The sequence below is a fragment of the Stigmatopora nigra genome, chromosome 2 (assembly GCF_051989575.1).
Source record: "Stigmatopora nigra isolate UIUO_SnigA chromosome 2, RoL_Snig_1.1, whole genome shotgun sequence".
Lineage (NCBI taxonomy): Eukaryota > Metazoa > Chordata > Actinopteri > Syngnathiformes > Syngnathidae > Stigmatopora > Stigmatopora nigra.
The window spans coordinates 3886454-3901077 of record NC_135509.1 but is presented as its reverse complement, the minus strand read 5'-3'; the positions used below and the strand labels follow the sequence as shown (position 1 = coordinate 3901077).

Sequence of the window (14624 nt, the reverse complement as noted above, 5' to 3'; positions counted from 1 at the left end):
AGTACACCAATTTGTTAAGATAGCAGATGAAAACAAGACACTTCTTCCTAGAGATGGGTATATAATTCATATACTCGCAGTTTAAAATCATTTAAAAACACACTAAGTGTGTCAGTGATACTTTCCCATGTTTCTTGAAAGGGATCAAATCTTCTTCATAGCAAGGATGCTATTTTATTTTGTCTTTTTATCAGGGAGATGCTTCCAACAACAGCGAGAGACCTTGAAGCGAAAAACGCCAGACAGGAGTAGTGAACAACAACAACAACAACAACAACAACAAGGTAAGAAGATCACATTGACGTGTTGCAATCACAAATAACCTTGTTTTGCTTTTCAGGCAGACGTTGGTATGTCAAGAAGAACAAGAAACTGAAGAAGAAAAGCACATCGCCTGTCAGCAAAAGCACAGGTAAGAAAAAAATAACAAACAAAAAAAAGGAAAGTGTCTTTAATCACTTTGTTCTGGGTGTACGAGGAGAACAATTGCACGGCATTCATTGACTAGAATTTTTCCAGCATTTCCATTTTGCACTGCTCCCGTCCATCATTAGCAAATGGGGACAAAAATGTGATGGGCATACAGCACAAGTGAATATATATTACAGTGTGTACCCAGTTTGAGATTCAACATTTAAATGAGGTCAATATGATGATGATTCCTGTTAATAAAACTATGACGTTAATATAGGCGATATAGTGTTAAAGCAGTGGGACTCAACAAAAAAAATCACATCGGGGTTTGTGCGATTACTGAAATTACATTAATATATTAATTGATGTACAGACTTGCACAATTGAAGCATTTAAACATATTTAAAAAACAAAAAAATGGTGTATTAGAATGTTAACCGTGACCTGAACATGTAAACGTGGTCATTCTCTAGTAATTCTTAATATGCAATTGTATACACAAGTTTTGGGGTAATAACACCCGACATTATATGTAGTTTTAAATATTAACAACAGTTTTAAATCAATTCAAGGATAAGCATGATTTAAGTATTTTATGTAAGGCAATTGTGATGCATCAAGAGTAGTATAAGGAAACTTTTTTATGCTTTTAAAACGTATATATAGAAACTATATCAAATGAATAAATAAGATTTTTTATTAATAGGAACAGAATCTAAAAAAATAACCAAGCTTTTTTTTTAATTGGTTTCCTATTTGATTAGTAGACTAAAAGATGTTTTTACAAAAAAATCCCATAATGGCTGTTATACTACAACCTTTAAAATTAAACTATTGATTCTGTTTGTCCACGAATTGATTTACATGAATGTAAAATTAATGACATGTTAGTTTTGTTGGAGTGCATCTTTAAATGAATACAAAAGTGACTCAAATCATTTGAGAGGATCAAAATAAAAGTGAGGTGCATTACAAAGACTAAGCATGACATTTAGGTTAATATAATGAATACACAGTGTCAAAGAGACACTACAAATTTGGGCTATACGATGAAATAAAATAAGAATGGTAATGTTATATTAAAATAGACAATACACTCTAGTAGTGCTGTGCAATATGGAAAGAAAAATATCATATGGTCCATTTTTTTTATCACAATATTACAATGCTTGTCTATATTTTTGCTGGAATGTAAACATATCTAATTAAAGATGTATACATGTACTTGTAAGGCTTCTGTACATAGTATTATCATGATTTCATTGTAATAAATGAATAAATTGTTGTTTGTGTGGATTATATTTTGCTCCTTTTTTAAAAATTATTATCATGGTTCGGAAGATGAGAACTCCCATCAATTGTGTGCCAACTGCTAGCCAAAATATTTTGTCAAGAGACGTAAAATGACATTTTAGCAATTTATATCACCATATTGTACAGTGCTACATTCTATCATAAAAGGAAAATAAGAGATGATTATTTAGGTGGCTATCGGATACTAGTGATGCATGAGAAGATTACATTTAGGAAAGAATACAGCCTGTGTCCTTCTGAGGCTTCAAATCAGGTTCCTTCATCGGTTTCACTTCTTCTTCTTTAGGTTTCCCCTGTGAAAAAAACAACTACCATTGTTAAAATATTTGATAAAGCTGGCACCCTGCTATATATTATATTTATTTATTTATCCACCCCTGTGTATAAGACGCACACTTAAAAAGTTGCCTTAAAATGGATGCATTTTAAAATTTATAATTTTCACATCCATATTCATGGTTTGAATAAGGAGTACAAATGTGTTACTTTGAAGGGAAAATCTTAAGAAAAACATCGCATGTGGTATTTCTGAGATACTTTATGGATCAAAAGTACATTATTAGGTTCAATATCCTAAAAAAAGAGTTAGAAATTCATCCTGTAATGTTGGTTTTCTTACTGCAAAACAGAAAATAACCAACAAATAGTCATCATTATTTTTAGATACAAATATGGTTAATTTGCGAGGAAAATATGGTAACCTTGACAGATCTGTAGCCTTATCTAAGTATAATCAATACACATTTCATTACAATTTGACATTTAGAGCAATTATGGCTAGAATGTTATGGCTTTATTATTATAAGGAACGGAATTTTGTTAATAAATAATTGCATCTTGGTTGTTAAAACTCAGCGCATGATCCAAAATATTTAGTTATCACACTAAAACATGTCGGGTTAAACAATACGATTATGAATTAAAAAAACAGGCACAAAATAGGAAAAAGGCAAATACGTTTTAAAGCTCCTCGATAAATCTAAACTTTGTTTAATAGATTTGACAAAGATAGTCATTAAATTGATCGGAAAATTCTTTGAAATAAGTCATCATACCTTGTCATTTTTGGCGCCTCTGGTCAGGTCAAAGGAGGCATAAACTTCAGGGGTACACAACTCACTGGGGGGTGGTAACTCAAAGGCTATTGGCTCAGCCAGGCCATAGCTTGCCTTTAACTCCAACTGGGGTGGTTCAGTCGGTACCTTGTGAAAGTATCTGAAAAATAAGAAGCTCAATCAACTTTATGACCAATAAAACTACAAATTAAAAAAAAATCATACCTATTTTAAGTATTTTTTCTAAATAATTTATATTTTTATGTTCGTTTCAACATGATTTCTTTAAAATTGACGCAATAGATTTCAAAAATGTGCATCCACTACATAGAAAAAGACCTAAACTTTAATATATGGGATGAGAAATGTTGCTTACTCCGAATGTTTATTGCCCCAAATAATATTGCCCACGCAACATTTCTGGAAAAGTACTATTAACATATTACCATCTATTATTATAGGCTACTTTTTGAATTGGGTTGACTACTCGTTTGTGTTCACATTTGCTTTAATGTGCTCTACTTGTGTTTTATATTGCATAGTTTGTGTTTAACTCACATGAAGCCATTTTCCCTTTGGCACTTCTCCAGTGTATTCTTAATGAAGCCACCCAATTTGATGAAGAAAAGCTGTTCAGATGGTTTTGCCGTCGAGCCCGGGCCTTTGGTGTGACGATACTCCTTGCACAGTTCCTCGGCACGTGAATAAGCTTTAAAAAATTTAATCATGTTAATTCAATAAGGAACCTGAGCCAGTAATGTGAGTGTTAGTTATTTGGTGGACTTGTACAGACAAATTTGAGAACCACCAGAGTGCTGCATTGCATGTACTAAAAAAAAAAGTCGTCCTCAACCACAGGTCCGCCAGAAAAATGTTTTAAATATCACGCCCATTAAGTCCCTTCAACATTTAATTATGGAGATAATGGTAGACCAAAAATAAGAGCCATCCTGAAAGAAAAGTGTGTAAAAGTGATTGACAACTTTGTCAGACGAGTACAGGTTTGATTGCAACGGAATGGTGGACATTTGGAACACATAAAGCCATAAATTGACTAAAAAAATGACAGAAATAGCTGAAAATCTGGTGAATGGTCTTCCATAAACTGAATAATGTGTGGTTGTAATTTGAAATAAATAGCTTTTTAATCAAAGTCAAAATAGAAATTTTCATGGGTACGCATCTTTTTGAGTCACCCTCTACATCGAAATGTCTACTGTCTATAGTTCAAATGATACTGAACTATGAATCTTAAGTCATATTTTCCAGCCTAAACCTATAGTTAAAAAAAACAACTCCAAAAGCATGTCAAGACAAATAAATACCTTTTTCTGCTTCTTGGAGAGATCGTATCGCCTCACCACACTTATCATTCCCCAGCAGCGTTTGTCCATGATAGCAGTAAGCCTATAAATAAATACACATCAGAAAAAATACTTGATAAGACCACAATGCTGTTGAAGAGATCAAACAATGTATTTGCCCCTTAAAAGCAAACATTACTTACATAAGCCATGTAGAAAAAGGCTTTCAACTGGAAATACTTCCTCCACTTGCTGCTGCACTCAGGCTCCAAAGTGTGCAGAGTGTGGTCTGGAGACAGAAGCAGAAGGTTTTAACAGCTTGCTCTTTAACACAGTGCACTACAGTAATACCTCGACATACAAGTGCCCTGACATACGAGCAATTTGAAATACGAGTAAAATTTTGAGATCATATTTAACTTGAGATACGAGTAACATTTTGAGACATTTGTCTTGAGATACGAGTACAATTTTGAGATAATATTTATCTTGAGTTACGAGACAAATTGAGATATTTATTTTGAGATACGAGACAAATTTTGAGATAATATTTATCTTGAGATACGAGTAACATTTTGAGATATCTTGAGATACGAGTAAAATTTTGCGTTAATATTTATCTTGAGATACGAGTACAATTTTGCAATAATATTTATCTTGAGATACGAGTAAAATTTTCAGATAATATTTATCTTGAGACACGAGTACAATTTTGAGATAATATTTATCTTGAGATACGAGTACAATTTTGAGATAATATTTATCTTGAGACGAGTACAATTTTGAGATAATATTTATCTTGAGATACAAGTAACATTTTGAGACATTTATCATTTATCAAGATCATGGTTTTAATCATTTACTTTATAATGCACACAATTTTTTTCTGATTTGAACTCATCTTCATTTAAAAATGCTCACCAGCTTTCTGATAAAAGTCTGCTGTCTCGGACGCCAAAGCCGCAATAATTGAAGAGCTGTGCTTCAGTTCAATGGCTCTGGCAATTGTCACTGTGGGTCAACAAGAATGTTCATATTCTCAATGATATGAGGCACTTAAAAAAGGAGAAAATAGTATCCAACATGGAGATGGAAGAAACTACCTTCCTGAGCTTCTGCCTGAGACTGGATGATGTATGTGTCAATCACTCTGGGATCCAGATCTCTACCTTTTTCTGCAGGAGTGATGAGACGAGGGATGTGGACCTCCTGTAGGAAAATAAGCATCATTTTATCCAGTTCTTTGTAGGGAACTCCCAATCATATGTTTTTGAACCTACTGTATTTTCTTGCATATTGACCGCCTCTGCGTATAAACCCTTAAAATTTTGTGGGAGGAAACCAGAGTACCCACTAACCACTCTCTCCACCAGGCAGCCCAAAATTTGATTTTTTGTGATTATTTATTTGAAAAAATACTAATTACAATATATTTTTTAAAAAGGCAAGTTAACAACACATCTTAAGTACTTTTTACTACATATTACATATCCACATATAATACAAAAAACATGATTAGTATGTTTTTTTGTAGTATTTGTGTATCACACAGTGTCCCTATTTACCCACAATATTACCAGCGCCATTGACGATGATCGAGTATCACATAATTAATAAATTATTATTAAAAATTCGTTTCTGTTACCTTGAGAGCTTTGAAGATTCCAGCAGCAACTTTCAGGCTACGGTGGACATCTTTTGCCTCATCCTCTGACACACTGCCAAACACACAAAAATATCTCATTTACAACTACATCTTAACTCCATATAACATTTTAAGACATATAAATACATACTTTTCTTTTCCAGCAAGTCTCGAGGCAAACTTAGTGTACCAGAGTCCCACATTAAATGCCATGGAGATTAGCTCGAATACCGCATCTTGTTGGGCACTGGAAGGCATGAGAAAAAAAAGGGCATGTTAAAATAATATCAACTTTAAGGATGATTTTACAAATACAAATGTTACAATGCCTATGGCTGACTTGAATTTTACTAAAAGATGAGCTCAGATTGAATTCTTGTCTCTTCTAAACTGGTTTATATATTAAAAATTGGTCAAAATTAGTCAGTAAAAGGGGTATGGTTGGTACCTTGGTGTGTTTCCTTGTAAAGTATCAGTCCATTTGAAGTTCTGGATATACCTCATCTTGTTCTCTTGTGTCGTTCCATCCATGGAAACAGTAAAGCCTGTTTAATTACAATAAAAAAAGAACAGAAATAAATTCAAGGTCAATGTAATTTACACATAATCCAGAACACTAAAGGGTAAGAATTTACTAAAACCTTTGTATCTCACCACAGTAATGCCTCAATTATCGCGTCTTAACTTATCACAATTTCTGCTATTCATTGTTTATTATTCTTTTTAAACACGCTGAAACTAGTAAGCATATATGTGACAGTTTTAAATTAGAAGATTTTCAGATGATGTTGTGCTTTGAGATCTTTGCATTCCGTAAATTGTGCCAAAGCTCAAAAACGGGTAGAAAGTGCTGTTATAGTTCGTAACAACTGACATTGAAGATGGGAGAAGTACGCATCTGTTGCGTTTTTCATCATTTCTGTATTGCAGGTTACATCGGTGAAGATTTCCAGCAGCCTTGCCCTCATGGATCTTAGGTCACTAGGTTTGGTGAATAGAAAACAATCAAAAAAATAAAAATACAATAGAAATGTGTGGTTAATAAGAGTATTTAGGACACTGTCGGGATATATAATGAACATTGGTATGAGATTAAACAGACAAGGTATCAAGTAAAAAGGTATAGAGCACCAGATTTTTTACATACTTGCAGATTTTATTGGAAGTGGGACTCCCAGCAACGCCATAAAAATTGAAGGACACAGGCGCTGTTGCCTTCAATGGGTTTCGATGAAACCAGTGCGCCATATTTTGGGCGAGGGCAGGTCTAGAATGGCAAAATTAAACATCAACAAAACAGGTTGATCCATGATTTCTGCACCAATATTAGATTGGGGAATGATGACGTGCGAGCTAAAAATGCTTGTCGCTAACAGTCAATTCAGTTGCTTTATCGTTGCTCAAAAACACGATTGACCCAAATACAGAGGTTTTATGAAAATACACAAAATCGATGTTTTAGGGACTTAACATTTTACATAAAGTCGATGTTTTCCGAAAGAAACGAAATTCTATTACGTAAGCTCCCAACATAATTGCCAACAGATAATAGTAACGTTATAGCGACATATTGGCCGATACTTTACGTCGACAAGTGGTTGACAAACAAATGATACATTGTACGCTTACCAATATAGTTGGGACAATGTTATTTTAGGTGGCGATCGTTTTGGCAGAAATCACTTCCGGAAATAAACAGTAAATTCACGTGACCAATGAAAACGCAAGAGTAAATATCACGTGGGAAAAGAATCCCGGAAGTGTATCTCATAGACATATGCTAAATATAGTTAGATGTCCGATGCGCTAAGTGAGAGATCTCCTATATATGGTTAGATGTCCGATGCGTTAAGTGAACCAACATAACCAGAAATCGTCACTCCTCTATCATTTTACGTCGGAGTTATTCGCTAAACAAACGCGTCTAGGGAGAATGTATAATATGAAATTGCACTAAATTTCTTAAAGTTCACTCTATTTCAAACAGCGAGGATTATTGTCTGATTGGCGGTTATTTTTCCGTATAGTTAAGAATATAGATAACAGTTGACAACATTTTTTGCAAATCTGCCAAGAGTTCATTGAACATTCTCTCATCTCATTTTCTGAATCGTTTTATCCTCACTAGGATCTATCCCAGCTGCCTTTGGGCCGGAAGCAGGGAACACTGAATTTGTGGCCAGGCAATCATCAGGCACGAGGAGACGATTAACAAAAATTTGCACACAATGAATAAAAAGTTAAATTTTTCATGAAATGTTACTTTTTGCTGAAAATGTAAGAACTTTGAAGGATAAACACTCAAAATTACATTGATGAACTACAGAATTTTAAACACTAGTCCTCTTTCAATCCATTTAATCAGACAAAAAAGAAGTAACAATCTTGCATTTGGAGAAAAATGACCCAAAAACGCCAACACCTAATGAAAAAAAAGTCACATTACCACGATCACATGAACACGTCATTTGTCAAACAATGGATTTAAAGTATACTGCATTTACGGTATACTTTGTTCAGGAATGACAATTTGAATTGACAACCTTAGATTTTTCTATTAATGACCATCCTGGATATCTACTGCATAATAAACAATATTTCACCATAAATTTAAAATTGCATTCATTTGCACTGCCCAAGGCACCAAAATACTAAAGGACCTTTTGGATTATTAGATATAAACTTACTTAACCCCTCAGTTGAACATTGACAATTGCCCTTAAACACGATTCCAAAAGTACATATATTTTCCGTTTTAAAAGAAAACACCCAGGAACATAAAAATCAATAACATAAGCTCACATTGTTGCAATCAGTGATGACACATGGAGGGCATTGGGTCCAGTAAATAACCTGGACTACAGTCTGCTGGCACAGAATCAACTGTACTTAGTAACTACATTTCTATTCATCAGTTAAACCTTTCAATGTGTGCCTTTTTACCTCCATTTGGATTGGTACCATCAAAAGCACATAGCTAAAACTTAACATTTCATTGAAACAGTGCAAAACATGTCACACTTGTGAAAGAAACATGTTGTTAATCATGAAAAGAAACACAATACAAATCTTCAAGAAAATCATGGCTTGTTAAAACGTAATACTCCCTCCCATCTTCTACTACACTTCCCTGAACTGGACACTAGACAAACACAGATGAAGTTAATCATCCACATGTTATTAAGTCTTTGGCAACAGCGCATCATTTGTGACGTTTGTCAAAAGAGGAATGCACGAAGAGAATACTCGATTTGCTTCTGATTTGGGGTGGATAAATCCTTCCAAACATGAAAATCACATGTTAAATATTCTTAAACCCTGACTGGTAAATATATATCTTGGGAAAATGTGCAACACATACAAACATACCTTAATTTCTCGCATATATTAGCCGCATCCCTGAAATTGCCTTAAAAAATCAATGAATTTTACAATTTCTCCCATATAACCAGCTACCTGATTCAAAATGTTCACCTCTATATTCATGGTTTTAATTTGAGAGTACAAATATGTTACTTTGAAAGGAAAATCTTCAGAAAAAGCTTTACACATGGTATTTCTGAGATACTATATGAGTCAAAAGCACATTATTAGGTTCAATACCATAAGCAAGTTAGTAATTCATCCAGTAATGTTATTTTTACTGCAAAACAGAAAATAACCAACACACAGTAAATGTTAATTTGCCGACATCTGCTGATGAAAAAGAGCATAGCAACACTGTACATCTTGTCTGTTTACAAGCCGTACTCAGTCATTTTTTTTTGTTACAAATACGGCTTATATGCGAGAAAATACAGTATATATGACACTGCTTACAAACGTTTGGCATAGTTATTGCAAAGAACATGGTCTCTGACATCTCCCCAACCGCCATTATTTGTGGCTTTCCTATGGGTGGGTGCTTCAGAAGAAGTCAGGACAAGAGAAGAAGGGAAAAGGCTATCTTTTGCTAACTTAAGTGCTTCCTCGACCTTTTGTGAAGCCCATTCTGGTCTACAGTTTTGCTTGTGCTCCAGCCCGCAGTCCCCGGTCCGAAGAACCCTCGATCCCTGAGCTGCAAGCACTTTTAAAGCCTTTGAAATGCAGTTCCCAGAAAGATGCTGCAAAGTCCAGTCCCAGTTGTAATCATCATAAGTGCAAAAGTCATTACTGCAGGCAATCATCTTGTAGTATACCTCTCTTGAGATGGCCATACCTATGCTGTGTTTTATGGACACCCACCCAGTGGTCGATAACTTGTTAGACAATGTAGGGAATCCTTTAAAGTCATTCTGGTTTCCTAGAGATAGTATGTCACAATCCAGGCAGCTTTTCTCCTTGAATGCAACCATTGATTTATAGAAATTTAAAAAGTCTGGTAAAAGGTAGTTGTCCTCGTCCAGAAATATTGCAAATCCACTGTAGCCCTGCATGGCTTGCACTCGCTCCCATACAAAGTGCAACTTCCACCACCAGTGGTGTTTACTTTGAGTAACAGTGGCTTCTCTATAGTGTCCATAAGTATCCGAGTACTCTGCGTTGAGACATCCTAATTTAACAGCATCGTCTTTGGTTATATCCCTTGGGCAGTCTAGTGGATTTTGTCCAGGAAACTCTTTAGGATAAAGCTGAGTGCTGAATGGGAAATAAATTTGCAGTACCTTGCAGAAAGTGATCCCTTGAACAATGGTGTTGATTTCCTCTGAAAAATAGTCGTGGCTGAAGATGATAAAGAAGCGATGAACTTCGGTTACTTTCTCCAGAGACTTGATGAGAAGTTGGAGGTATTCTGGTCTGTTGTGGACTTGCACAACCAGCACCAGCTCTGGCTCACCTGGGAAGGACTCAACATTTAAAACATGCTGCTTAAAATTAGATCTGTAGACAGATGTTGTCAGTTTTGACAGCGATCCAGAGAAGTCAAACTTGAATAAGTCACTTGAGATTATGCCTTTATCAACTTGGTTCTCTGAAACTGACAGCACACTGGTTGAAACCAAAACAGTCCAAACGATGAAAGAAACACCCAAAAGCACGAGCAGATTCTTTTTAGCCAACCTAAACCTCATTTTGAATAGGTTTAGAACAGCAAACCTTTGGACTTTCCAACTGCAGCTCACATTATCCGGACATTCCTCTTCTCTCGCGTCGTGTGTTCTGGTTTCAATAACTTCCCGAAAGTCCTCTTTCTGTTCCTTTTAACACAGCGCAGATTGCCACAAACGTTGTTTTCCTTGAAAGCCTTTGAAAGGGAGGGCAGATGAAGTATGATATAAACTCACGCCTCTGACGTTTAGTCATGTTGTACACGTCAGCAGTTAGACGCGTGTTAATTCAGGTTTGTTATACGAGCAAATGGGGCTCGTATATGGAGCTGGTTGCGTCACTGCCGCATATTATCTTTTTTATTTATTTTTTGCTTTGATACTTTGAAAAAGTGCGGAAGTATACTAGTAATGCTTTGATAACACCACTTCATTCATTCATTTGAACGGCTTTATCCTCACTTGGTTCGCGGGGGGTGCTGGAGCCTATCCCAGCTGACTCCGAGCCAGAGGTGAAAGAAACCCTGAATTGGTGGCTAGCCAATCGCAGGGCATGAGGAGAGAAACAACCTGCGTGCATGTCTTTGTAATGTAGGAAGAAACCAGAGTACCCGGAGAAATCCCACGCAGGCCCGGGGTAAATATGCAAACTCCTCACAGGTGAACCGACCTGGATTTTGAATTTATTGCGTATTTATTCAATATTTCTCTCCATGCCCTGTGTGCCTGCCTTCCAAAAAATTTAAGCACGTGCCTGATAATAAATATAAAATGTAAAATATAAGCTATGAAAATTGGGTATACATTTCGAAGCTCAAATACAAAGATTTAATTGAACTGTGTTTGAAACTGTCACTCTAACAAGAGCTCATTTCTATCCGCTAGATGGTAGCAATGATCAATTTTGTAATCCCATTTAAGAAGGTTGTTCACTGTAAATTGTCTTTATTTGTATATAATGCTGTATTGATTATTAGTACACGTCTCCCATACCAGTACCCGAGGGAAAGCAGTTCAGAAAATGAATGGCTGAATGAATAAAATGATGCTTATGAATGAATAGAATTTCTTAACACATTTTGGAATTTGTTATTACAACAAAACCAAGTTGTCTGTTTCAAGAAACATATTTTTCTGTGTATTCGGTGTGTTTTGTGTGTATTTCTGTTTTACAACTGACATATTAATGGGGAGGAGGGGGGGTAAGGTGCAATGTATCAACTACATATCTGGTGAGCAGCAGGGAAAAAAAATCACTTTAGTTTGATATATTTATTAAGTACATACTAATGAAAATATTCATATTCATGTCAATGAACATATTTATGTAAATATGTACAAGAAGCCTTATGAAGAATAACATACTTATATAGAAGCACAAAATTTTTACTCAAATGTTTCATTAAATAATCTTTTTTTTAATTTAATTAAGTTTTGCAAGAAAGGTTTATAACATGGATTTCTTCCAATTTCATGCCAAAAGCTTCCCACAACTGCTCTAAACAAACTTGTTTTTGGAATTATGCCAACAAGAACAAGAAAGTAAACACCCTGAAGTACATACTTCCTTTAATCCCAGAATGATTACACTCCTTGATTTCCATAGAAATAGACTCAATTGGAAAACAACTGGATGTGTGTTGAAGTTAAAAAACAACAACTGAGGATGACCTTGTTTCGTCTAAACAAAAAAATGTTCTCGTGGGCAATTAAACTCCACAAGCCATGAGAATGTATAGACTACTGTGAATTTAATAATGTCATGGTTTCCTTTTTCACATTTTTACATATAAAAGACATATAACACTCAAATACATTCAGATTCCCCTACATTTGAGAAAAAATAGTCAGTATATCAGTAAGTTAAATTCAAATAACAAAAAGAATGATCTCCCATAATTATCGCAACACAATATTAACACCATTATGTTTATGTAAATCTAATGTCATATTCATTCTCATTTCAAACAAAGACACCAATTCTCACACTATCATTTACTAGAGACTCAGGTAAAGATTTTTGCATGAAATCCTAACTAAGTAAAACAAAGTTGTGGAATTCTCCTCATTTTTTCCAAGTTTTTTTTTAAATGGCAACCAAAGAGGTCAGAAAGCACAATTACATAACAGCTTTATGCAAGGTCTTCTCTGCATGAGCCTCTATCACATGACATAAGTGTAGTAACTCAATTATCATTGCTGAGGAGCACGAGGGGATCTACTTCTGCCAGCAAAAAGTGCATTGAGTTATTTGCAACATTAACAAGGAGTTATGAAAACACTCTGGTAGAAAACACAAATCTGTAAAAAAAATATATATTGTGACTAGTTTTTTTTATATTGATGGCATGGCCCTGGGAGAAATTAGCTTGTCTAAAATCGTTACCAAAACGTTTTTTTCACTTTATTTCTCCCTTTAACATTTCACTCTTATTGATTTAAACAGCCATATTTGCTGTTATCCTATTGAATTCATTTGTAGTCAGTGGTTATATTAGGAAATGTATACTCCTGTATAAAACATTTTTTGAACCTTTAAATAGAGCCATATACATATATATATATAGAACCATATACTTAGTATGTGTCAAATGGAATTTGTCAAAATACAAATTTAATTTAACTCCGAGCCATTGTGACATTTCAATCTAAATATCCTACAATTTCAAAAAGTCATTTTTTGGAAACATTTTTCAAATTGCCACCATAATAGATGAATTATTTAACCTTTCATATCTTTATGTAGTTCACGACCTGTCTTAGTATCAGAGTACAGCAGAGAAGAAAAAAAATGGAATTACGTACTACAATATGCACGTCTGTTGGCAAAGGAATGCTATAAAAAAAGTATCAGTTTTAAGTGTGATATGTAAATTCATGCTTCGAGAATAATTCAACGGAATCGGATGGAGAAACGGCTGTTATTAAATTAAATTCCGTTTAAACACCCTCTCTATAACGTCATCTCAATATATTCTGTGTTATTCTTTGGTATGATTTATGAAAGCATGTGTCGTACATGATGATGAAATAAATCTGTCTTTACCTTCAGAGCTCCAACAAAGATGTTCAGTCATATTTAAATTGACAACAGCTGGTTTCTAACAACATCGCGTGTTAACTGCTTTCTGTTGGGATAAACTTCATAATTTCTCAATGTATTAATTTAATAAGGTTTCCTCATAATTTTTGGAAAGCACATGTGGATTTAATAAGTGACTCAAGTATTCCATTTTTGTTCTTTTGTATTTGGATAGCTTGGGTTGAGCTCACAAAACCGCTAAACTTGTGTCAAACATGGAACTTTCATCTCTTTTCGTGTACTTTCCATTTCCACGTTTGATAAAGAGTAGAGAAAAAACACTGTTTCTTGACAATGATTCATAGTCTTTTCCATCAGCCCCCTCTCACTTTTTCTTGGTATTGGTGTCCATTAGCAAAGAGTGTCACCGATTTTATGCAATATGTACAGTGGTACCTCGAGATAGGAGGTTAATTAGTTCCGGGACTGGCCTCATATGTCGATTTACTTGTAACTCAAATGAACATTTCCCATAGAAATGAACTAAAAACTAATTAATTTGTTCCAACCTTCTGGAAAAACACTCAAAACAGGTTATTGGATTGGATTTTTTAAAAAATTTGTTCTAATTTGCCATCTATTAACAAAGTAACAAATAACTAGAAACAGACCATTGCTCACGGCACTCCCAGTGTGCCTCGGTACAGTGGTTGGCAAACACTGGGTTAGCATTTATGGGATAAATCAAAATACTTTTATTCTCTGGCTGCATTAATGTTGATATAGATGTGTCTGTTCTCATATAAGAGGTCAAAGTTGCCAATTTTATTAAAAGTATCGCAA

The 14624-nt window shown here is 34.7% G+C and overlaps 2 protein-coding genes across 4 annotated transcripts; both read right to left on the bottom strand.

The window, feature by feature from the left end:
• Positions 1-920: 920 nt before the first annotated feature.
• On the bottom strand, positions 921-10398 carry brox (BRO1 domain and CAAX motif containing). Of its 3 annotated transcripts, none has more exons than XM_077710508.1 (13): positions 10376-10398; positions 6880-6999; positions 6607-6713; positions 6181-6277; positions 5884-5979; positions 5733-5805; positions 5191-5296; positions 5009-5098; positions 4291-4376; positions 4109-4190; positions 3342-3492; positions 2784-2943; positions 921-2021 (listed from the first exon to the last, which is right to left on the bottom strand). In XM_077710508.1, the coding sequence occupies exons 2-13, from the start codon at positions 6978-6980 to the stop codon at positions 1938-1940; spliced, it is 1233 nt and encodes a 410-aa protein (XP_077566634.1). In that variant the 5' UTR covers positions 6981-6999; positions 10376-10398; the 3' UTR covers positions 921-1937. The 3 variants fall into 3 exon arrangements, with proteins under 3 accessions (XP_077566634.1, XP_077566632.1, XP_077566633.1); XM_077710506.1 differs by lacking the exon at positions 10376-10398 and adding an exon at positions 7362-7494; XM_077710507.1 differs by lacking the exon at positions 10376-10398 and adding an exon at positions 7362-7483 and having other exon boundaries at positions 6880-7004.
• Positions 8074-11069, bottom strand: LOC144185847 (alpha-1,6-mannosyl-glycoprotein 2-beta-N-acetylglucosaminyltransferase). The gene has a single exon (XM_077710505.1). It carries the CDS (start codon positions 10781-10783, stop codon positions 9548-9550), a length of 1236 nt encoding a protein of 411 aa, XP_077566631.1. The 5' UTR covers positions 10784-11069; the 3' UTR covers positions 8074-9547.
• Positions 11070-14624: the final 3555 nt, after the last annotated feature.

Excerpts from the sequence above, each read along its gene's own strand:
- brox (XM_077710508.1), bottom strand. The coding sequence starts at position 6,980 with ATGGCGCACTGGTTTCATCGAAACCCATTGAAGGCAACAGCGCCTGTG. Across the intron at positions 5,297-5,732 it reads GAATCTTCAAAGCTCTCAAG|GAGGTCCACATCCCTCGTCT; the intron begins GTAACAGAAACG and ends ATTTTCCTACAG. Across the intron at positions 3,493-4,108 it reads TCTCCAAGAAGCAGAAAAAG|CTTATTCACGTGCCGAGGAA; the intron begins GTATTTATTTGT and ends AATTTTTTAAAG.
- LOC144185847 (XM_077710505.1), bottom strand. The coding sequence starts at position 10,783 with ATGAGGTTTAGGTTGGCTAAAAAGAATCTGCTCGTGCTTTTGGGTGTT.